Genomic DNA, 23,774 nt, shown 5'->3' on the forward strand with positions numbered 1-23,774 from the left:
TGCCGGTCCACCAGATTCCAAAACAGCTTCTTCCCCACCTCCATCAGACTGTTGAACTGTTGAGAAAACTCTAAATCATATCTTAGACTCTGCATCACACTGACAACATCAAACCAAAACAATGCATTATTGCATCATATATATTAAATGCTCTGAACTTCCATATCATTGTGGTTTTTTTGCACCATTTTTTTTCTCCCCCACTGTTTACATTTTATCACTGATGCACTTTAAAAAATGCAAATGTCATGAAAGCTGTACGAAACAAAATTTCGTTTTGTGCAAGCTTTGTGTACACAAAATAACAATAAAAGTGTAATAAATCTACATTTTGCACTTTTTATTTATTGAAATGCACTTGTACACTGATAAAAAAAAAAAAAAAAACTTATAGTAAGCTTATGGTAAATGAACATATTGAAACCTGTTTACCGAAACAGAAGATCAGACCTTTGTTTTCCAAAGATTTTCACGTAAGATGATCATGTTTTGCAGCTAAGGGAATGCACTTATAAGAATCTCTAAATGCTTCAAATGTATTGGAGTGTTACAGACATAACCATTGATTTAGTTTCCCCGCCAACAGTAAACTCAAACCAGATTCTGCCAAAAACTCAGACCTTTATATGTGTTTTTTTTTTTTTTAGTCATAACCTTGAAACATGAAGGACAATGCACTCAGTCCAAAACCCCAGCATGTTTTCATATTTGCCATTTCTACAAAAATTTCTTCTTGTGCTTCTTCTCTTTAGTTTCTCCAAAATGCGTCTTCAGTGGGAAGGAGTTCTCAGAGGGAGAGGTGTACCGCATGGACCCCTGCTGGCTGTGTCAGTGCCGTGGTGGAATCTCCTTCTGCACCAAGGCTGAGTGTGCTGAGCTGGACTGTGAAAGGTTTTACATTCCAGAGGGAGAGTGCTGCCCCGTCTGCATAGGTATACATACAAACCCTTCCTTTCCTAAAATGTGTCAACTCAGTTTATGATTTTACAGAACCCTTTCATTGTTCTACTGGACAAGTCAAAGGCCAACTTTGGTATTTTTTGCACAATAAAGATTTTCTACATTTCTGTCCAAATGCAAGCAGAGCCCTGAGATCTATAAAAAAATGGTTTAATGTGGAGCAATATAGAATGGAATTGAATAGAACTGTAAAAAAAAAATGAATAGAACTAGAAAGATGAAAACAATTTTGTTATTGTGCATATCACACTAATTCTGTTGGTTTCATAAATATATATAGATATTTTTATTAGTGCATATTATGGCACCTAACTCTGACTATGTTGTGACCTCAACAGTGTGAACTGTTGTTTCCTAGTTGTTACCATGTGTGGCATATAAGAGGAGCCAGTCAGAGATTCAATGACTCCCAGTAAGCAAGATCCTGTGCTGGTTTAATTTGGGAGGCATGTGCTCACAGCTAGGTAGGCAGCTTTGCTATGTCAATTTGGCTTTTGGAAAGAAAACTTCTTGCGGTGGATCTGGCAACCACATCATAGTCAGTCAGGAGCCTGTGGATGGAGATAGCAGCCAACCTTTGCCTCTGCCAGCATACCTGCTGCTGATCAAATGCATGAGAAAGGATAGAGGACAAAGAGTTACTGTTGGAGGAAAACCTTAAAATACGGAGCCCTTTGACTGTTTTTAGTGATGCTCTAAGAGAAAAAAGATCTTCCACTTAGTCAAGGTTTGTAAATAAGTAAATGATAAGAAAACAAATTGACTTATTTATCCAAGATCTTTCAGAAGTTCTTCTATGACTTTAGGGTCATAGCATTTAGGGTAAAACTGTCTCATTAACATTTCTGCTGACCACATTTTTTAAAGGGTTGACATTTTAAACTCCTATTGGAAGACAGAATGGTTAGTCAGCTGCTAGTGTTGCAGCATTGCAGGGAAAATACTGGGGGGTTTCCACTCCTGGCATGGGGTCCCTCTGCATGGAGTTTGCATGTTCATGCTTGGTTTCTCTCCCACTGTCTCAAATTAGATGTTAGGATAATTGTTTTCTTCTAAATTACCATCAGGGGTAACTGTATGGTTGTTTTTCTATGGCTCTATTTGACCTGTGATAGAGTTGCAAAGCTAAGACCACAGCAGTACAGAAAACATTCATGTTTCAATTTATATTCAGTTGTCAAATTCAGCTCTGTTTTGTTCTTACCCTTGGTCAAATCAGTGGTGAAATCTTAATAACCTTTACGAGCACTGTTGTTGTGCTTTTAATCTATCTCCGCTGCAGATAATAATGTGCAATCAACTCTAAAAAGGTTTGCATCTCAGACTACAACATATAATTTAACAAAATGTTATCTTAACATTTGCACCAGAATCCACAATGCATGTGTGATTTTCCTTCTCAGATGTTGAGTTGCAGTCAATGGACAGCACTAAGGCCAGTTGCTGGATGAATAACAAGTTGCGAATGCACGAGGAGCAGTGGAAAGAGGACGACTGTACATTCTGCCAGTGTGTGGATGGAGTACCACATTGCACAGCCATGGCCTGCAAACAGAGCTGCCAAAACCCTGTGAAGATTCCCGGAGAGTGCTGTCCCTTTTGTGAAGGTATCCAAGACCCTTTAAAGTAAAAACATCTTCATTTTTATTAAGTCTAATGTGAGCCGAAATCTGTAGGAGCTACCCATTAACCTGCATACCATACCATTAAGGCTCTCGTGGCCCTGCAGCTTTACTACAAAGAATATATCTGCATGAGCTCATTAAACGGGAGGCCACAGAGCATTCTTCAAGCTGTAGGGTTCTTTGTATTTCTTTATTACCCTTGCCCGCCAAAATGAGACCCACCTGTGTGGATGAGGTTACGGCATGCTTTCAAAGCAGGAGGCTACATAATTGTAGTTGATCTTTCCTTTCTTCATAAAATTAGGTACTGCTCAATTATCTGCTCCTCCTACAGAAAGTGCTGAAAGCGGTTCAGTTCTATTCTTTTTAATAATGCAGTAAAATAAACATATACAGTAAAGTTGGCCTAAAAGCAATTAAGTCTGGAGCCATGTGTGAATCTGCTTAAAGCCAAGGTGTGTAATTGTTTATTTGATCTGTCAGCGTGGAGCTTCTGCACGTGCCATATACATTAAAATTTTTAATGGGAGGCCATTAAGAAAATGGAGATCTACCATACTCTCTTAGAGTGCAACCCATATAATTGCCCTCCAGTTGTCCTCAATTGCTGTTTAGAGCATTGTAAATCTGTAAATAGGCAGGTATTGCAGATGAACACACAGAAGATTTTGCATCATAGTAGCTTTAAACAAATGCTGATCTATGTTTGATGAAGACATATTTTCATGCTATTATGCTACTTTTGTTTATCATCATTCTTTTGTTCTGCAGAGCCATCTTATGAAACTGTAAGTCCCTTGCTATGTCCACCGCTGGAAAACTGCTCCCTCTCAGGGTTTGAATGTCCATATGGCTTCCAGCAAGACCAAAATGGGTGTCTCCTCTGCCAGTGCCTTAACAGTAAGTCTTACCTCATGAGAATGTTTTTTGTGACATGAAATTAGATGTATGTACTCTTTAGTTGTACCCATTTTAAGGTGACCTTTTTTTCTCTCCACTGTTTCAGATAACTCCTGCCCCGACTTGGGAAAATACTGTTCTCTTCAATGTCCTATGGGATATGAGAGGGACGATCTGGGCTGCGAGGTGTGTGAGTGCAGCATCCCTACTCCCAAGTGCCGACCCCTGACCTGCACAAAGACCTGCCCTTTTGGATACGTGTAAGTTCACCCTATGATCCTTTGGGTTTCCTATCACCAAGCTCCAACTGCTCTCCTTTTTCGCTCACTTTTTCTGTCTGTTTAAAAATCGAGTGTTTATGTTGACTCTGTCGGACATCTTGCACCTCCGCTATTTTGTGATGTTGTAGTTTGCATTTTTTTCTACCTGAAAACCTCCATCCAACAATGCTTTTGTTTGAAGCCAGCAGAGTCCCTTTCAGCAGAGTCAATTTGCAGAAATTGTTTAAAGTAATCATCTGAATTTATTTGCAGTCTAATCTGACCAAATGCTGTTATCCGACTTTAATGAATAACATCTGTTATCAGTAGGTCACTTGGAGCTATTTTGGTCATATCTCAGAGGAGTGAACAGACCAAAAGAGGAATCAGACCAAACTTACAGAAAGTAAAACCTAAAGCTGTTGGAATAAATTCTTCAAGTAAATCAAATTATACATTTGGGAATTTTTGAGATTATTTATCTCGAATATCATATGGATAAGCAAGGGTTTAAGTACAGAAATGTGAAACAATTTGACTTTGGGTATAAAGTGGAAGAAAAAGGGAGCAAACAGATGATATGTGGGGGCACATTTTGGGAAGATGAATTGCCTACAGTGTTGCTGTGCAGGGATCTTAAATTTTTTCTGTAGGTTTTTTTTTATTTTTATCATGCTTCTCATAAGGTCATGTTTTTTTTGGCCTTGGTTCTGGTTTCAAGATTTTTTTTTCCAGATTTTTCTGAAAGGGGCTTTTCTAAGGAAACTGTTGCCCCATTTACACTACCCCTCTGAAACCGATCGGTGCCGAATTTGGACCGAGCTTGGATCAATTAACGGTGCCGAGCTTGGTTCCTTTACGACCCTTTACACACCACACTAGCATGGTCCCTCCCCTCCTAGTGACGATCTACGGTACCACTGCTACAATTGAAGGAAGGAATATAGAAAATCAAAATGATGGTGCCCGAAACATTCAGGGAGTTATGTTTGGTTATAACTGTGACATTTTGGATTGTTGTTTCAGTTGTTGTTCTTCGTCTTCTGTTTTATGGCGCTTGGCAAGGAACTTACCGATATGCATTACCGCCTACTTCTCGAAGCTGACTGTAAGGAGATGACGCAGTCTGCTCATGTGCTCTTTGTTATCAGAGAACCGAGCCACAACTGAATCATGCTGAGCCCTACTGATGAACTAGTACTAGATTTAACCCGGTTCGGCTTTGTCTGGCATGGTCCAGTTCCATTTACACTCAATAGTTATCTCGCTTACCGTGCTCAGACCGCTCTCAGCCCACTTTCTAAAGGGTAGTGTAAATGGGACTAGTGTGTAACCATTAGCATCTAGGCATGCTAGACAAGTAGCTTCCAGGTTTAGTATCCCTGGAAGAATTTTGATTAAATATCAAAAAAACCTTTAGAAATTACACAGAAGTCCAATATAAGTCTTTGTAAAAATTTGTAAAAAAGAAAATCACTTTATGTTTTGGAAACTTTATCATTTTTTATAAATGCAAATTCAAAACCTTTAAGTGTTTTGGACCAAACTATCCATACCTGCTATATGCACAGCTAGTTGTTTTCATATGATAAGTTTAGTGACTGTGACATTACTTTAACATGCATTACCTTGCAGCCTGTGCCGTCTCATTAGTGAATATTAGTGAGTATATGAAAGGGCCCATCTCCCTTGGTGGTCCTTCCTGAGATACTGAATCTATGAATGAGTGTCTGTTTTTGAATTCAATTAAGTTTCAGTGAGGTCCGTATTAGCCTTCAGCTCTCTGCATCTCTTTATCCTCCTAATCCCATTTCGAAAAAATCAAACATCTGGGAATACTTTTTTCCATAATGCTTAGTCCCCAGCACCACTCTCATTCCAAAAATCGTCATGTGTCCCAATACAAAAATCAAACTTAAACCAGGATGCAGATAGAGGGTCAAATTAAACATACAGCCTTGGTACATCTAGTATTCCTCCATGCTTTCTGAAGTTATGGCTGGGACAGGCCTAATACAGCCGCAGAGGAGAGGATGAGGAGGATCCTGTGGGTAAGAAAGAACAGGAAGTCTTTGTTTTATCCTTCCTAAGCAGCTGTTTAGGGCTTACCTCAGAAGTTTGAGATCCATAGTTTGTGTCTCACAGTGCAGATTTGTCCTCTCACACTCCTGATTGTAGCTACCACGAATCAAAACAACAAGCTAGATATAATGATCACTTGATGATGAGAAAAATAAACCCAGGAAAAAAAATCAGAGCATGTGTTGAACATTCTGTTTTTTATTATCACTATATAGTTCTTTGCATAACCTTCATTCTCTTTGAACTCTTTCCACATTTAACCACATAAAGTAATTACCATGCACTTAAACTGATTTTATTGGGAAACACAAAGATGACAATGATGATAATGTTTCTTAAATTATAATTTTTTGAACAATCTTTGTACAATTTTTGAAATCCTTTCGCACTGACACACTTTGATCCATCCATTGTGTTCTGCTCATCCAAATAATGTTGTAAGAATTAAATAGTAGACCTCTCCCTGATGACACCTTTGGCCTTTTTTGGGATATTATTTTTACTCTTCCCAGGAGTGTCCTACATATTGTGCAAGCTTGGAAAACCTCTTAAGTGAGGTGTCCTGGAGTCGTCACATCCACAAACCACCTCGAATGACTTCTCTCAATGCAAAGAAGCAATGGCACTACTCTACGTTACCCATACAACAGAGCTTATAACCCTATCTTTGTGGCTGATTTTGCACTTGTATCTTGGATCTCACTCTTTATATCATATGTGATCCAAATCTCCCGACCACAGTTGAGGATTGGAACTTAGACTGGCCAAGCTCTTTCTTCACCAGAACAGACTGGAGCATTACTGCAGACAAAGCTGAAGCTAGTCTGTACACCTCCTATTGACTTCTAACATAACTCATGAATAAGACACAAAAGCCTTGGATAAATGCCAACTTTTTCAATGCCAGCTGCAGCACCAGACTTCTGTACTCCGCTAGGTTTCTACCTACTTCAGACTGAACCAAACATTTGCATGTATCCACAGACGGCAGCAGCTGTGGCTTTAACCCCCGGCTCCTCTCGTCAGTACTGTGGCTGTGCCATAATTAACCTTATTTTGGGAAATTACCAAATTAAAGAAATCTATACCGAATAAAAGTAATAATAGTTCTGTAAATATCTGAATCACAGATCTGCCTGAACTAATAAAGTAAGCCACAGCTGCTGTCTGCTCGGTATGAAGGGGTGACAAACCCAGAGGGGGTAGAAGTGGTTCTGATCTGCTCCTTATTTTGCCAAAAGCAGTTGAAATTTAGGATTTTATGTGAAGGTTTTAGCCTCAGCCATGGCAGTACTTGAATAAGAACTTTGAAGCGCAGAACCAGCTACTTTTGACTGTGATTGGATTCTACATATTTGCTTTGCTCTGGACACATTTGGTGGCAGTGTTTTGCTTATAGGGAGCGTTTCTCTGCCCGTCCACAGGGCTTTATATCGAGGTGGTAAATGCATTTTTGAACCAAACACTCTTTAGAAAACACAAATGGGAAGCTTTCAGTGTTTGTTACCCAGTGAAACAAAACTAATGTTGGATAATTGTACGAGAATATTGGAAACATTGTGTTTTATCTGATCTTTAGATCATGGCTCCCATGTGCAGGAGGAAGAGAGTGGCTGATAGCTGAAAGATCAGCTGAATCTGTCGAGCCGATTTGCTAATTTTTTCCATGAGCTGATTTAGCAGATTTTGGTTATTGAATACAGTCAGCACCTGCATGTAATTCAGACAGTTTCTTTTCTTTTTTTGTGGTTTGTAAATAGTAAAAAAATTATAGATCTGTTTCACCCGCTCCATCAATGGCGCTCCATAATATTAACATAAATCATATAGGAATACTGCATGCACAATCCAATGTTTCTTGCACAAAGTAATATGTACAAAAGTAAACATAAAATTAAAGTGTGAGTTAATCCACTGCAAACATTTCACCTGCCTTAAAAATGTGTGGGAGCCACTTGAACTTTTTCCATTGACGGTACCAGTCTAGACCTAAAACGTATCTAAATAGGCAGAAATATGACTTCATTCAGTTTAAATTAACTTGAAGAGCAATGAGCTGTGGCTTTGGGGTTTTATCATAAAGATTCACAATTGTCTAATTGTCCTTTGCAAGAAAATGTTGTGTAATGTTTTTGTTAATTAATGTACTACTTTATGTGCCTATCGTATATATTATTAAATGGATTAAAACTGTTAACAATACATTAATCTAATTAGGTTTTTTTTAGAGAACATCCTCAGAGTCATAACAGAGGCCAAAGTTGTGTGGTTTTTTTTCTGTTCTAGCTCTGAATCTAAACACTGGGATACAAACTTTGCCTTTTTTTCTTGACACCACAATGGACATTTTGCTGACCCAGCAGTTCATTAGTAGATCCCTCCATGAATTCCCAAGAGTCTATATCCCCCTAGAGCCCAAAGCACTGCTTGGCATTTCACATACCGTATCCAAACAAAGCATTGCTGTCAGGTTGCTGGACTCTCTCAGTATTTGTAGAGGGAGAGGCTGGTCAGCTGCTCACAGAGTTGTTTCCACCGACATTATTGCTGCTTCAGCATACATTGATTCCTCACTGATTTTTCTAGACGTGAGTTTATTTTCCCTTCATTGGGGAAGATAATAGAGACAATTTTCAAATGGAATAAAATGTGTTACATTTAAAAGGAGAAAATAAAAACAACTCTTTTCTTATTTCAAGTATATTATTTTTAACCATCTCATTTCAAGGTTAATAAACTTAACCTAAAGTTAAATTATTTACTAGCTTAAATTAAGAGCACATACACTTATTTTTACATATTTTAAGATCTGCATTTGCAGCGTATGTATTTGAGAGCTTGTTTAACATTGACAGATACAGATTAGAGTGATCAATTGAATTTGATCAGGTATTAGCATGACTTTGAAATCATGGCGTAAAGGGAGATAACGGAAAAGATAAAGGCTGGGTGAATCATAAAGGCGTGGATTTTTTTAATGCTTTCATCTGCAATTCGACAGTTTCTCAACCTGTATGTTATCCATCTTTATTGAGCAGATAACTGAATTCAACTGGCCTCTGAATTTTATTCTGCTCCCTCTGCTTGAAGGCTGCACTTATAACTTTCCTCACAATATTTATATTCCTTCCTGTTTAAGTAAAACTGTCCACTTGACCACCAAAATGCTTCTTCTTGAGGCCATCTTTTTCTGCAATGTTAACAACAAATCTTTGTTAACTCTCACCAGTCCAGTGCTAACTCATCATTTTATACACCAACCTAAGACTTTTAGGAGGTAATAAAAATGGCAACAGGCAGAATTTAAAGCATGTGAATTGGCTTTAAATTGCCCCTTTCAGAGTCTTTAGGATCGGTATCATGTGCAAACCACAGGCAGCTCACATGTTGGCCTTTTATTTGACGTTCTTCAAAGGCAGCAAGTATAAAGAGAGAAAAGCTGGTCCAGATGTTGATTCTTTTTGACTATAGAATGCTTCTTTCTTGTCACAAGACCACATTTCTCTGAAGGTCTTAAAGAAATCCTCTTTGAAACAATGATAGGCTCTGTTGGTGACATCACAGCTTACACACACAGTGGAAATATCCGAAGTTTGCTTCAACATGCGTTTGTTTCTCACCCTGCAGGAGGAACAAGCATGGCTGTGAAATGTGTCGATGTGTCAAATGCCCCCCCTTTACCTGCGACAAGCACTGCAGCAATGGCTATCAACAAAACAGGAAGGGCTGCAACATATGCATGTGTAAAGGTAACAAAATTATGTTTTTGAATCGCAATCTTAGCACTGGAAAAACAGAACATCTTTGAGTCGGTGTAAACATCAGAAGGTCTACTTAAATGCAAATTAGAGGGTTGTTTATTTGTTTTCCCTTTCAAGACTGAATGCCTCGTATTCTCTATATGAAATATGCATTTGGTATTAGCTTATAATATTATCCATATTTGCTTTTTTAGAAAGTGATCAAGTCCTAAGCACGACTGTCCCAGCCCCTACATCCAGTTTCTGCCTCACCTCCAATGGGCGGCAGTATGAGGAAGGAGATAGCTGGCATGACGGCTGCCGTGACTGCTACTGCCACTCTGGACGGGAGATGTGCGTGCTCATTTCATGCCCCATGCCCAGCTGCTCTCATCCTGTTGTCAAGTCTGACCAGTGTTGTCCTACATGTGAAGGTAAGACGTCCCAATGTGGGAGCACTGTAAGTCTAATGCTTGGAGCCTATACTGGTCGATTGTTGAGTTTGTAGTCCCATAATATTGCAATAATCAAAAAAAGATTAGACTTTTGAAAGATCTTATACTGTGTTTTAAAAGGTAAGAGATAGTTCAGGATTTAGAGAGGTTAGGAACTATTTCAATTTCTGGAATATAAACAGTTATTCAGATAAGACCTTGGCATTATTTAGCAACTTCTGCTAGGTTTAGATTTGCTTAGAAATGGCCTGTATAAGAGTTTGCAGCGGTGCCCATTTCCCTTGCAAATAATCAATAACATTGTCGTTACAACCATCAGGTTGAACCATGAGCACCATTTTAAGATTCCTAAAACAGCTGTAGAATAAACCTCTATGGGACTTTTATAAATAGTAAATAGAGTTGCTTTCAGATTATAGAAGTAAGGTTTAGTTTCAGCTGACAAGCTGTTAGCTCACTGTTACACTTTTACTTACAGCAGCAGTAGCTACCTGAACATTTTCTTCAGTAAGGATCATCATAATCTAGCTTTCACATGTTTAACTTCCTGGGCTCTCAGATATGCACAATCACACTCTTTATGCGTTTCCTTAGAGCTGGAAGGCACACTGATCCCCACCCACTCTTTTGTCTCCAAAGTTCTCCCACTTGTAAGGGATATTTATGGTGGGGTGACTCAGCTGGCTGTTCAAATATTTAGAAATGAAAGACTGTCATCTACTTTCAGCTAAGCACTCTTTTCAGTCAGAGGACAAAAGTCTAACTCTTTGCAGATGTGTTCTACCCTGCTAGACACTAAAGATGTTTTCAGCTGAGTGTGTGAACAAACAGACTTTTGAATAGTTCCTGAGGCTTCCTTTTATTATAGTGCACTGCTCACTTAACTTTTGGCCCGTATTTGCTTTTTGAAAGAGGTATTTTACTTTATCCTGTCAAGATTAAATTTTTTGTTAATACACTGAATGGATTGTGATTTCCAAAACAAAATACGATGAAATCTTCAATTAAAAATTTAGCTGCCAAGATGACTGCTTCCAGCGATGTTAATAGATATAAATAAGCATCATTTGTCAACATATCTTGTTTTGTTTTTTGTTTTTTTATCCCTGAAGAGAAGTTTCCATTTCAAATCTAAAATTAGGTCTGGGAGGACATATAAAAAAGGGGAAATTTAAAGGGGAGAGAGTCCCTGGGTTGGTCACCTTCTGACGTCAGAAATCCCACAATAGAACAGGGGCAGAGAGTTCCTACTTGGGTCAGATCAGGCCTGTCACTTCTCTTCCTCTCTTTTCTGAGCCTCCAGCTCTAACAGTAGTTATGTCTACCCAGAGTCGAGGGATAAGATCCCTCAGAGGGTTTCCTGGTCCGCATTCACATGTTGAATGACTCGGGTGCTTTCACACTGTGGATCACTCCTCATCTGAATGTGAAGTATGCTCTTCAGAAAGTCACTGAGTGATGCTAAGATGGGAAGGAAAGGCCAGACATAGTGACGTTTTTAGTATCTTCTCACAATATACAGACTTTCATCATATCAGAAATCCTGAAATTTATTCAGGTTTTAAATCCAGTTGGATTTTTGTTTTGCTGGTTTTGTTTCACCGCCTCACTGCACAAATCTAACAATGATCCACATGATCTGGATGGAGATTTGCCAATGAGTTATAGCACTATATAGACCAGTAGGGAAACTGAAATCAAAATTGTTTCCCTTGTGATAATAAGAAAATAAATTGAGAACTTCAAGAAACAATCAGCTGAACATTTTGTCCGGAAAATTCAGTCTTTAGACATTAGAAGCAAGGACTTGATTCATAAAAGTATATTGTGGCTAACTGCTGCTGCATTCATTTTTCAGATTTTTTTTCCGCTTGTAAACATGCTACCACATCCTACCCTTTTTCCTGAGCTGTCCAAAAGCATACATTTTTTTCAATGCAAGCTAGTTATTTTCCTCCAGCTTCTGCATAATATTGTCTTCATAAGAATCTGCTAAACAATTTTTTATTAGACACTAAGGGAGGATAATAACTTTCTGTTTTGTTTGCACCTGCAGACTGCTTTATACTATATCAAACTCATTCCAGAATCATGTTTTATTCAATTATGATTAGGATATCTGTGTTTTATAGTACCATTGAAAGGTCCTCAATCCATGTTAGCACCCTTCAGTTAATTGTGAGCATTAACAAATGTGTATGTTAAAGAAAAATAAAATAACTGAGAAAAACTCAGAAGAGGTGGTTAAAGATGTGGTAATGGTCAGTAAGGGATTTGTGAACTCTATAAACGAAAATAAATAAATAATGTGTAATTTCTCCATCAGACGAGTCTGGCAGTGGCCAGCCTGAGGGGATGGACATGGTGGTGTGCAGAGCACCTGGAGGGGAACTTTATGTGGAGGGGGAGACTTGGAACCTGGATGAATGCACGCGTTGCACCTGCAGGAAGGGACGCGTCCTGTGTGACACTGAAGGTTGTCCACCAGCTCTCTGCCAAACCCCCATCAGAAACAAGGACACCTGTTGCCATGTGTGCCCAGGTAATAAAACAAAGGGAAAAGGATGGGTTCCCTTCAGGAAAATAACAAGGCCTGACAGCTTTAAGAGAGGCAATGTGACGTTGGAAAGGGTAGATCGCTGATGATTTGATGTGGTTTCAGAGGGGCTTTGCATGTTGCTTTTTGTGGGCAGTTTTGTATCAACTACAGAGGCTCATAAAGAAACCAGCCAAGACCGGTTGAGTTTACGTAGAGCTCCCCCAGGCAGCCAGAGGGACATGTGGTCTGCTTTCACCCAGCAGTCCACATCAGAAACTCATCTAACTCTCTGATTGCTAAAGTGACAAGACTGTAATCATTCTGCATCTGTACACCACCACTGGAGAGCCAAACATAAAACCATACGCACACATTTTATTTACAACTGGAGCCAAACATTTCAGAATGTCGCACACGTTAATAAACATGCAAACATTTCCCATGCACTCCTTAGAATGGGAACCTCAAATCATCTGTGCATGACTGCGCCTGAGAACTGCTCCTTCAGAATGCCGGTCCGCCTTATCGCTGCATCACCCCACATAAACACGGACTGTCAGAGGCCACGCTTTGATATATGTAACGCCCTGGTCACCAGGAATGTAGGAATAATATACATCTCCCTGTACACATCCATCTTAATCTGTTATGGATGTGTAAAATGAAGCTATGTAGTGTTTACATGCTGAACGAGTCCCACGGTCATTAAACGACCATTGATCTCAGCCCAAAGAAATCAGGTCAAAGATGCAGAACTAACTGACAGCTCCCCGATAGAGTTAGAAAGCTGCCTCTAATGCTAAGTTGACACTGAACGCGCTTTGCAAAGCGATAAAAAAACGACTGCTACTAAATTTTTGTTGCTTGTCCACATTAAGGTCAGACGTGCATCAAGAGCATCCTTGATGCTCCTGAAGGGCGTCCAGTAAATTTTGTCCAGATGCATCTGATGCTTCTACTGCTCCTGTGTTCAATGGTAGAGAGCGGCTTTGCTATATTTGCTGTGATAAGCTGGTAAAAGGTAGTTTTAATATATTTTTAAGCAAGAAAGTCCACCTCAAAACATTGTCTGTGAAGTCAGTTCATCAAGATTATGAACCTGCCTTCAAATATTATTTTGCTGTAAGAGCTGCTCAGATCCCATCATACCGGCGGCCCACTGTCACTGGGAATCCCCAGGAGCAGGTTGGGGGTTTGCGCTGCAAGTACCAGAATGATAAAAGCAAACATATTTTGCTGGCAGGTTTGGACATTTTAAGTTAATTTAGACATTGATTAACAATTCCATAGGATTGATCATAGCGCTCTGCATCAGCAGCTCTGTGTCTGTCTCCCTGCTCCGCTTCTCTGATTGGTTTATATGGCACGTTGAGCAAGAAAAATTCAGTTTTACAAACTCCAGCAGCTGCTTTTTGTGAAGTGCATCATGCGCCTCAGATGCTCAGAAGCTCATCAGGCACTGCTTCAGCTGCTCAGATGCATCAAGATGCACTGCTCCTGCTGCTCAAGACACGTTGCAGGACCTTTTGATGCACCTTGATCAGCGTCAACCATTGACTTTGCATGTATACCAGCTGCTTCTTCTGCCTCAATCGCGTGCAGTGTGAATGTTGCGTAATGCTTACTAACACTTGTGGATTAAAATTCTCTGTATCACAAGTAACTTAGAAGCATTAATAGCATTCTGTGTTAGCTGTTCACACATTTCTGCCTTCACTTAAGCAATGTCATTGGATTTAATATTACGGGCTTCCATGGTTGTTCTTTACTGACCAGATTTACATGTCTCCACCAGCAGAAGAGACAGACATCAACTTGCTGCCAGTGAACCGCAACCAGCAGCAGTTCTGCATAACCATTGAAGGAGACATTCTTCAAGCTGGGGACTCGTGGAAGGCCAATGCTTGTACAAGCTGCACCTGCATCAACGGCACCATTCAGTGTTTCTCTCAGCGCTGTCCAGCAGCCAGCTGTAGGGTGCCAGTTTTACGCAAGGGCCAATGCTGCCCATATTGTCTCGGTACGTTTTTGGGTGGGTGAGAAATAGAGAAAAGAGAAAGCTGTCTTCTTTGTAGGAAATATATTTGTTGTCTAAACCATCTTAATGTGTAAATTAAATGTACATTGCCTTGAAAATGTAATGGACCTTAATTATTTTTTCACACTTTCTCCTTGCAATTACAAATTCCATTCATTTTACTGGCCTTTTAATTGATAGAATGGTACTAAAAGGAATATAAATGTGAGAGAGAAGAAAAAAAGATTTTAATTTTGCAATTAAAACTTTGAAATAAAATCTCCCTTACAACATCTTGCCCAAGTACATGGCTTATAAGAAGACATTTATATAGTATCAAGCGGTATATGGTTTAAGCTCAGGATAAACGCAGCTGTTGTAACAATCATGGACAGCTTTAAAAGTAGGGCGAGGATATAAAACCATACCTCAAGCTCCAGTTCATTCCATCAGATGAAAAAGCCAAGAAAACGGCAATTTTTAACAGGGGAGCTAGTGCCCAGATTTACTTTTAACTCAGATTTACTCCTTAAACATTACCCTTTTAAACAATGGTAAAGGAAGATTTGTTGACCAGGAAAAGCAACGCAGTGTCTTAAAGTATTCTAAAAGTCATGCAGATCATCATCTGGAAGAACATGCTCTGGAGGATCAGAGTATTTTGCATGAAGGCCCAGTTTTGAAGGCCAATTTGTTCAAAACATAACTCTTTGCATCCTTTAAAACACACCAATCTAACTGTGGAGGCAGCATCGTGCCTTCCAGATTATATTTTTGAGAAGGGACAGAGAAGCTGATAAGTCTTGCTAAATAAAAAGCAGTCCAGTCAAATCAAGTTTTTTTATTTGCCATTTGTGCGTAACTTGCAGTCAGGCACACTGGAGTACTTGTGTAATTCTTGCAGGATAAAAACCTGTTAGAGGCAGCAAAAGACCAGTTGTTGGGGCTGAGCTTTCAACATACTACAAAAGCCACTCTGATTGTTTAAATATTAAGTCACATTTATGTGCCAGAATTCCCTTGTCAAAGTACAGGCATATATCCAATTGCAAGCATTGACAGGATTTGAAAGTTTGCCATAAAAATTTAAGAAAAACATATCAGTCCCCATGTGTGCAAAGCTGATTGATATTCCCATAAATGCATTCTTCATTTTTCAAGATATATACATACAAAGATGTTGGAAGGCAAGTTTGAATTTTCTTCCACTTTATAGTCACACACTACTTCATCACTTCTCTTTATGTCAGAATAATACATACTTAATGTTTTTAGGTGTAAAGTTACTAGTAGGGATGTAACATGTCTAAAAAAGGGAATAACAGATGGCTTGCCTCGGTTTAAACTAAGTGTGGGAGCATTTACTGGACCTAGCCACTTAAACAGTAAATAGGCAAACAGGATTGCTTAGAAAACAATCCATTTGCCCTACCAACACAGTCCCCTCAGAACGAAAACATTCCTTGAGCATCCGCACATTCACACGTGCTTCCTGTCCCCTGGCTGCAAGCGCCCAAAAAGCTTTCGCCTACTTTCACCACAGGAAAGCAAAGTCCCATGTCAGCTTTTCCTATAGAGGAAGAACTAAGCATGGTCCTCTATTGTTCCTGCCGATACGTTGGGTTTTGTTATTTGGCTGATGGAAAAAAGCTTTTTATGTAATATCCGCCGAAAGCGGCCCAGTGGAATTTGAGATGATAAATTCAATAAACACAGCTTATCAGCTGAAACACCAGGGAGTTTAAGCACCAACTGGCTTTAAGGAAGCTCTGCAGAATTTTAAATATGTTGGTATCCTGTTTCTGAACAGAATCAACCACATCAGCACCTGTCACTCTGTCAACCAGCAAACCAAAGGCAGGGGTCACCACCACAGGGCAGAGAGGACGTTGGATTACGACTGTGACCATCCCACTTGTCATCACTGATACAGGTAGCCTTTTGTCCATCATCATCCACCAGAACTGATCCGTCCTGTTGGAAATCTAGCATCTTTGCCGCATTGTTCCTGTTGGCCCCTGCTAGTGTTTATACCATTATGGTCTTTTGGGAATGGTTTAATAAATGAATGAAATGTGTATTAAAACAATAGTGATAAATGGAGTCAAGCTTAACATGATCTTTCCTGAGGGATCCATGAGTAATTTTTCCTTATTATGGACTGGACCTGGTTATCTGCCCAGGGATATCTCATTAATACAAGATGTTTTCAATTTACATGTAGTAAAAGTTGCTGCTACAGTACTGAAAACGTTTTCTGCAGGATAATACAGCTTAAAGGTATAGTGACGGATGTTCTTTTTCTCGGTGGATCATCAAAATATGTGGTCCTCCTAATTGTCAATCATTTTAGTGATATGTTTATGGAAGGCCATCCTACATACCAGAGATGGGGGATCTGGAGTCAACAAGTCATCTCTTTGTCATGTATTTGTTCTACCCAGCCACTGAACCAGGTGAGTCCAATCTGGTTTAACCTGTACAGATTGGACTCATCTGGTCAGAACAAATACATTACATAGAGATGACTTGATGACTCCAGATCCCCCATCTCTGCTACATACTCATGCCCATTTTCACTTACCGGTTGTGAGTCTGACATAGTGGAAAAATTGCAAATCTTCCTTTGGAAAGTAAGCTTGTGTGAGCGATGCAAACAGCAACTTTTAAATGGAGCGTGCATGAGGAGAAATGGGCTTGCGCATGCGTTTAATAAGTGTTCCCTCTCGGGAGCGGGTGCAGGGTTGTGCATGTGCCTTTATTTTAAGTGGAGAGGTCGAGTCTTTTAAAAAATTCGTGAAAATACTCTATTATACCTTTAAAAATGGATGTCATCAGTATTTCCAGGTCAGGATTAGTGTGAAAAAAAAGTATTTATAAATATTTGTAATTCCTGACATGTTTCTGTAATAAAATGTTGTCCATACGTATCCGGGATTGAAGTACGGAAAACTTAAATATTTAAAATAATTTGTATGTAGAGGTTTTGTTTTTTAAATAGTTTATTTAAGTCTGTCTGTTCATCTCTCTTTTCAGCCATACCTTACTCCATCCCTTTATCTATACTTTTTTTTAAGTACATTTAAAAATTATCCTTCCGTTGCTATGAACATTTTTCATTCTATTAGTCTAAACCACATCCATCACCAAGCAATCTTTACATACTATCTTTGAATTCAAAGGACTACAGCAATATCTGCATTATTTTTACAGGGAATTTTGATATTAATAAAGAATTTGTGGAAATAGTCAGAATCCAGGATGTGAAATAATTAGAAGCTGGTATTAATAAAAACATTTTTAATTTCTGTCCTACGTAGACCAGCCGCGATTGGCTGAAAACAACCCGGGCCATATGGAGATGGCCCTTGTCTACCAATCAGCAGCATGGATCCTTGCAGGGCTGCTTTTGGCCATAGTCATCTTTCTCATTGTGGCTTTGATCATCAACAAGAAAAAGAAATGGGTGCAGATGTCCTGCTACAGCGCACCAAAGAAGGTGAGCAGTTAACTATAATTCAAGAAAATACTTTAGATGTTCAGAGAAACCGGCTGGTCACTAGGGATTATTTTTAGATTGATTGGATTCAGTGGTTGACTCCCATCTATTCTCAGCCTGACAGCTACTTTATATCAAGCACAATCTGGGCGGTTGCTATTACTGAGGAAAGGAGACTCAGAAGCTATTTAAAATCAAAATTTCAATTTTAAAACATGTCTGGAGTTGATTTAGGCTACATCAGAACCAGAAAGAACAAGACGTAGCAGGGTTAAGAAAAAAAAGTTTTCTCCTGTCAGTATGCTCTATCCACAAATCCTCAAGTGGAAATGTTTTAGTTTCACCTGGTTTGATTTTGTAAAAACATTTCTTTAATAAATCTTTTGCTATCCGATTATTAATCGATTAATTAAAAAATGAATCAGCAGATTTATTGATTTGCAAAATCACCCTTAGCTGCAGCCCTACTCTCAGCAGTGATTGTAATCATGAAATATTACTCTAAGACGGGTTAATTTTCCCTGATTTTTAAGTTTTTTGCTCAGTCCGTAATAAAACTATCCTGACCTATAGATAAATTACTTTAAGATTGAAAAGGGTCATGTCACTCATAAATCTTTAAAAGTTATCCTTTTTTCCTTTGACAAACAAGTGCAAGCTAAAACAAATCATGATTCTCTCATTGAAGTTCTAACCAAATCAGAGCCTGAATAAGTCGTCTCCCTTCCTCTCCACACAGACCGTGATCCTGAAGAAACATGTGAACAAGAATTCTGTCATCTACATGGAGCCCTCAAAAGAGAACAAGTTTCAGAACAAGAGCAACTGTGGCATCATCCACTTTTCCCCTGAGATGAGCTCGCCTCCCTGCATGGAGAAGATGAACATCCCCAGGGCCAAGCTGAGCACGGGCAGTGACTGGATGCCACGCTAAAAAGGGATTTATAACACCATCTTATGCAAAAAATCCACAATGGTCATTTTTTCCTAGTTGTCCTTTTTCGTGACAGATAAACTACAGATACTCAGCGCAAACAGCAACACAATACAGTTGCTGTATTTTTTTTTGTCATTGTTTGCCCATCATCCTCCTGTTTGGACGTTCAGGTTGAGCGGCAAACTTAGAGGGGATTGACATGTGGACGCAGTAATGATACAGCCATTGAAAGGAGCATCCAGAGAAACTCTGTCAGAATCGGACTCTGTAACATACTCGCTTCTTACGGTTTCATATGAAACTAAAACTTTGCAGATAAAAAAGGAAGAGGAAAAGCTTTTGGACAGGGGTTTGGGTGATGGCATAAAGGGAAGATAAAGAATGCTAACCCTTCACAAAGAGCACCCGTGCATTGTGGATGTAACCATCATGAGCAGCCACTTTTAAACCCTGGCATTAGAATGTGTGGTTTTCAGTTTAGTCATTGTATATTTTTATTTTTACAGGATTTGTATAGTATGTTGTCTTGTCTTTTATTTCCCTCTGTACAGCCATTTTAAAGTTGTTGTTTTTTTTATAGCCAATCACAACATTCCCACACATTTAAAGAAACAGTTTGTCTACCTTTAACTGATCAGTCATTCCTTTTATAAAGAATACCGTACCTTTCGCCAAAGCAGCTAGAAGTGCGTTGCTCAAGTATTTATTTCTATTGAACTTTTTCACATTTTGTCACTCAACCAAAACAAAAAAAGTATTTGATTCAGATTTTAAGGGACTAAGATAAATCAGAACATAATTGTGAAGTAAAAGGATACATGGTTTTCAAAATGTTGGGGGGTTTTTTATAAATGAAAAGCTGAATTGTACTCACCCCTGAGTCAGTCCTTTGCAGAAATAAGTCAAGCTGTAGTTACAGCTAAAGTATTTTGGAGTTTATCTCTGCCGGCTTAAAACCTCCAAAGCAGAAGTCTTTAATTCCAGTCCTTCAGGTTGGCTGTCCTTCATGTTTTAGACGCGTCTCTGCTTCCACATACCTAAAATATCTTCTCTTCATGCAAGATCAAGTTTGGACCGTGAACAAGCCTGACTGATAAATGGACGGCGTAAAACCAGAGACAATGTATGCATTCTGCATCTGTTTTTTATCAAGTTCTCCAGAGTCCTGCTAATGAGCTTATCATCTGACTTAGGTGTGTTGAAGCAGAGATGCATCTTAAAACTGCAAGACATCAGACCACAAGGCCCATCTTTGAAGAACCCTAATCTGCAGATTAAAATGTTAGTCTATTTACTTGTAGAAAATAGGTATAGCTCCCTCAAATTAAAAGAGACCACTCATGAAAAGCAGTCATTTTTAAGTTGTTTTTCTGGTCTTATCTGAGCAGAACAAATCTTTGTCCATGTTTGCCATTTCCCCTAGACAAGGGGTGTCAAAGTCGTTCCAGAAAGGGCCGTGTGGCTGCTGGTTTACTTTCCACCTAAGCAGTAGCACACCAGACTCTATTCATCCCATCAGGTTAAGACTAGACTCACCTTGATGAGATGAATGGAGTCTGGTGTGCTACTGCTTGGGTGAAAAGAAAACCAGCAGCCACACGGCCCTTTCTGGAACTAGTTTGACACCTGTGCCCAAGACGGTAAGCAGCTAATGTGTTTCCTTTTGGCCACTCTTCCATAAAGACCAAACTTATGAAGTTTGTAATTAATTCCTGTCCTATCAACTGATTTGTCCACCTAACCTGTGGATCTTTGCATCTCCAATAGTTAGCCTTACACCATAAGAGTAATACATTATACATGCAAGGTACTGGTTTAGGTTTTGTTCTTATTTTTGGTCTAAACCATATAATTAACAAAAGACGAATGTGAAAAAGTTCAAGGGATATTACGTTTTCTGCAAGCCACTGGGGGTGAATCCAGTCTAAAACACACCTTCCAGTCATCATCCTCTTTCAGTTAGACCTCTGTAACTCCTCTGAAAGCTATTAGAGCTGAAGCTGCTTGATGTTTCTTCAAGTCGTGTCATGTTATGGCCGGCAAAGGAACAAAAATGGATCAACGAAGAATGTCTTTGATACTAGGCTCTACTACTTTCAATTAGTCAGTGCAGAGCTGCTGTTTACATTTGCCAACGATTGCTTGGGATTTTATCTGTAAAGCCTTAATTCTGCAGCTTTAGCGTTTTTTTCTTCACATCATTTTTTGATTTAACATTTAGCTGTTGTTAAGATAAAAAAAATCATAGAGAGGATAAGAGTTCTGGATCATCCACTGTTTATATTTGGGGGAATAATGTGAAGGGTTGTCATTATAGGAGTTAAGCATGTGTAGATATTAAAACATACATTTCCACAGTGTTTAGAGACACATGACTGTTCTCCACAATTAGTAAGATGAAAAATATACCTCTGTACAGAATTCCTTTGTATTTAAATAATCAGGAATTATTTAAGTACACAGAGATATGGAACCACCAGAGATGAAGTTTCTGGATCTATCTGGTCCATACAAAGAGGGGCTGATTCTGAGAAGAATTGCACAACAAACACCCAGGCAGTTTCTGGATCACAGTTATCAGTCCTTTGCCAATATCTCCTAACAGAAACAGTTGTAATGCCAAAATAGGTCAGAAACCAATTTATACTAAAGTGTTTGCAGTATGTGTCTGTCTGAATCATAAGCTTTAAAACAAAGAGGTAGACTGTAAAAGCTTACACAATTCTGTTCTGTGTAAAAAGAAAAACTTTGTTTAAATTAGTAGTCAAGAGAATCTTATTTATTTTTTCACATAGCTTTATTTATTAATACTAAAGTGTAGCTATAGATTTTTTTCTTTATTGAAAATAGCTTTAAGTAACCAAATCTGATGTACATTGTAGACTGTTTACCTTTTCTATCTGCTATATTCTGTACCTTATTTATTTCAGTGTTTGCAAATCTTGTGAATATATTTCTAGATTAGAAAATGTAACATGTATGCCTATTCTACAAAAAATAAATGTGTGAACCAGAGCAGCTTGTGCTGATAAACTCTAATTTCTCAAGCAACAGTGACGTCATCCAAGATGGTAGCGGTTAGGGGTTTTCCTTAACTTGCGTGCCCACACACATCTGGCCTTAGTGCTGCAATGTGAATTAGGATTCCTTAACTTTCTTTATATGACATTATTTTCTTGTTATGCAAATCTATCAGTTGCAGATGGATTTAACACAGATGGGTGTGTGTGGTGTGAAGTAAAAATAAAGAGCAATAAGAACTCTTGTGGACAACAATGCTGGAACAAGAGACATTTCCAGATCAGGGAATTTGGAATATCCTACTGAAAAAAATGTTTTATGTTTGATATATGCTGTAACTGGACTATAAGTGTGTATGAACTCAAGCAAAATGATGAAAGTTACATTGTAACTATAGTTCTGTTAATCTGCTGATGATTGCCACAGGGAGTAATCAAAGTGGATTTGTCTTCTCTGGTCAGTGCAGATAGAGATTAAATGTAAAGAAAGTCAAATATGGGACACGTAACCCACCTGCGTGTGCGTTCACAAAAAGCACGTGGAAGGCTACATTCGGTCTCCTGGGATCTTCTCACTGGGGGAGAACTGTGTGACTGGCGGTGGTCCAGGAACCATAGTTACAACGTAACTTCCATACTCCGTCATTTCTTCCTGACTGCCAGTGGCAGTAAACAAAGTGGAAGACTTTTATGCCAGCAATTTCATTAGCAACGCAGTACCCAACCACCTCTCAAGAGGTAAAAGAATCCAAAGGCATGATTACCGAAGCCAGTGTGGACTCATGTCCCACCCTGAGGCAGTAGGAGAACCTTCAGGGTTGACGATCTTCATTGGAGAGTGGGCAGAAGCAGTGGAAACGTGGGGGAAAGGCATACAACAGTTGGTCATGCGTTTGCAAGGGCATCCAACCCAGGTGTGACGTTGGCCTCCACCAGGGAAAACCATGTTAGGATTATTTTTATAATTAATTTATGTGCTCGTTAAACCATTAAAATACCTCCTGTTATACGTCAAGGCTCAACTTTTCCTAAGCAGTTCATCTAATTAATCTAAGATTTGGAAATGAAATGAGAGTAGAGTGGATTATTCTGTGCATTGGAGTTGTCCTTGATCTAAGAACACTGGGTAATATTTTGATATGGCTGGGGCCAGTGAAATCTCCTCATGTAGAAATGTGTGTATGATGTGAGATGTGATGATGTGGCAGGCTGTGTGTATAAAATGCTTCTTTAATTGGTATTCTGGGCCGACTTTCTGAAGAAGAACGTCCAGTGGTAAGGCTTCCTTCTGTGACATGAGCCATTTCTCTTGTCTGAGTAAGATTATAATTTGTCAAAATCTGTTGTCATGGCCAATCACAAATGGTTCACAAAAGGGGAAATCAACCGTCTTTCTTAGTTGTTTCAGTACCCAGACCTGCGAAATAAATAAAAAAAACCTGTGGGTTCTGTAGACGGGAGACCTTAGCAGTTCTGTAAGTTCCACACTTTTAAAATTTTATGGATGTAGATCAGGAGGTGACTAAAGAAGGTGGAATATGTTATTAACAGAAGGGGCAGCAGCCACAGGGGTTCACTCCCAACTGAGCAAGTGTACACAAATTAAAAGGCTGAAATTATTACACCCTCCAGAGAGATCAAACTTAGGTGAAGTGTATTTTAATGGCTCTTTACACGTCTTTACCAGAGATGCTAATGACTTTTTCTATAAAACGTAAAAGTTTTATTTTTAGAGATTTT

The 23,774-nt window shown here is 39.0% G+C and overlaps 1 protein-coding gene across 2 annotated transcripts in view; it reads left to right on the plus strand.

Annotated features, from left to right (window-relative positions):
• crim1 (cysteine rich transmembrane BMP regulator 1 (chordin-like)) overlaps positions 1–19,337 on the plus strand; it is a 48,468-nt gene extending 29,131 nt beyond the window's left edge. The window contains exons 5-15 of one of the 2 annotated variants that reach the window (XM_015373736.1): positions 753–932; positions 2,364–2,567; positions 3,357–3,485; positions 3,592–3,745; positions 9,455–9,576; positions 9,783–10,001; positions 12,349–12,564; positions 14,357–14,581; positions 16,389–16,511; positions 17,899–18,077; positions 18,817–19,337. In XM_015373736.1, coding sequence (XP_015229222.1) covers positions 753–932; positions 2,364–2,567; positions 3,357–3,485; positions 3,592–3,745; positions 9,455–9,576; positions 9,783–10,001; positions 12,349–12,564; positions 14,357–14,581; positions 16,389–16,511; positions 17,899–18,077; positions 18,817–19,011 — 1,946 coding nt within the window. In that variant the 3' untranslated portion in view covers positions 19,012–19,337. The remainder of the gene's footprint in view (positions 1–752; positions 933–2,363; positions 2,568–3,356; positions 3,486–3,591; positions 3,746–9,454; positions 9,577–9,782; positions 10,002–12,348; positions 12,565–14,356; positions 14,582–16,388; positions 16,512–17,898; positions 18,078–18,816) is intronic. The other variant, XM_015373737.1, reaches the window with a different exon arrangement.
• The last annotated feature ends 4,437 nt before the right edge of the window (positions 19,338–23,774 follow it).

Source organism: Cyprinodon variegatus, unplaced genomic scaffold (assembly GCF_000732505.1).
Source record: "Cyprinodon variegatus isolate N-32 unplaced genomic scaffold, C_variegatus-1.0 Scaffold91, whole genome shotgun sequence".
Classification (NCBI taxonomy): Eukaryota; Metazoa; Chordata; class Actinopteri; order Cyprinodontiformes; family Cyprinodontidae; genus Cyprinodon; species Cyprinodon variegatus.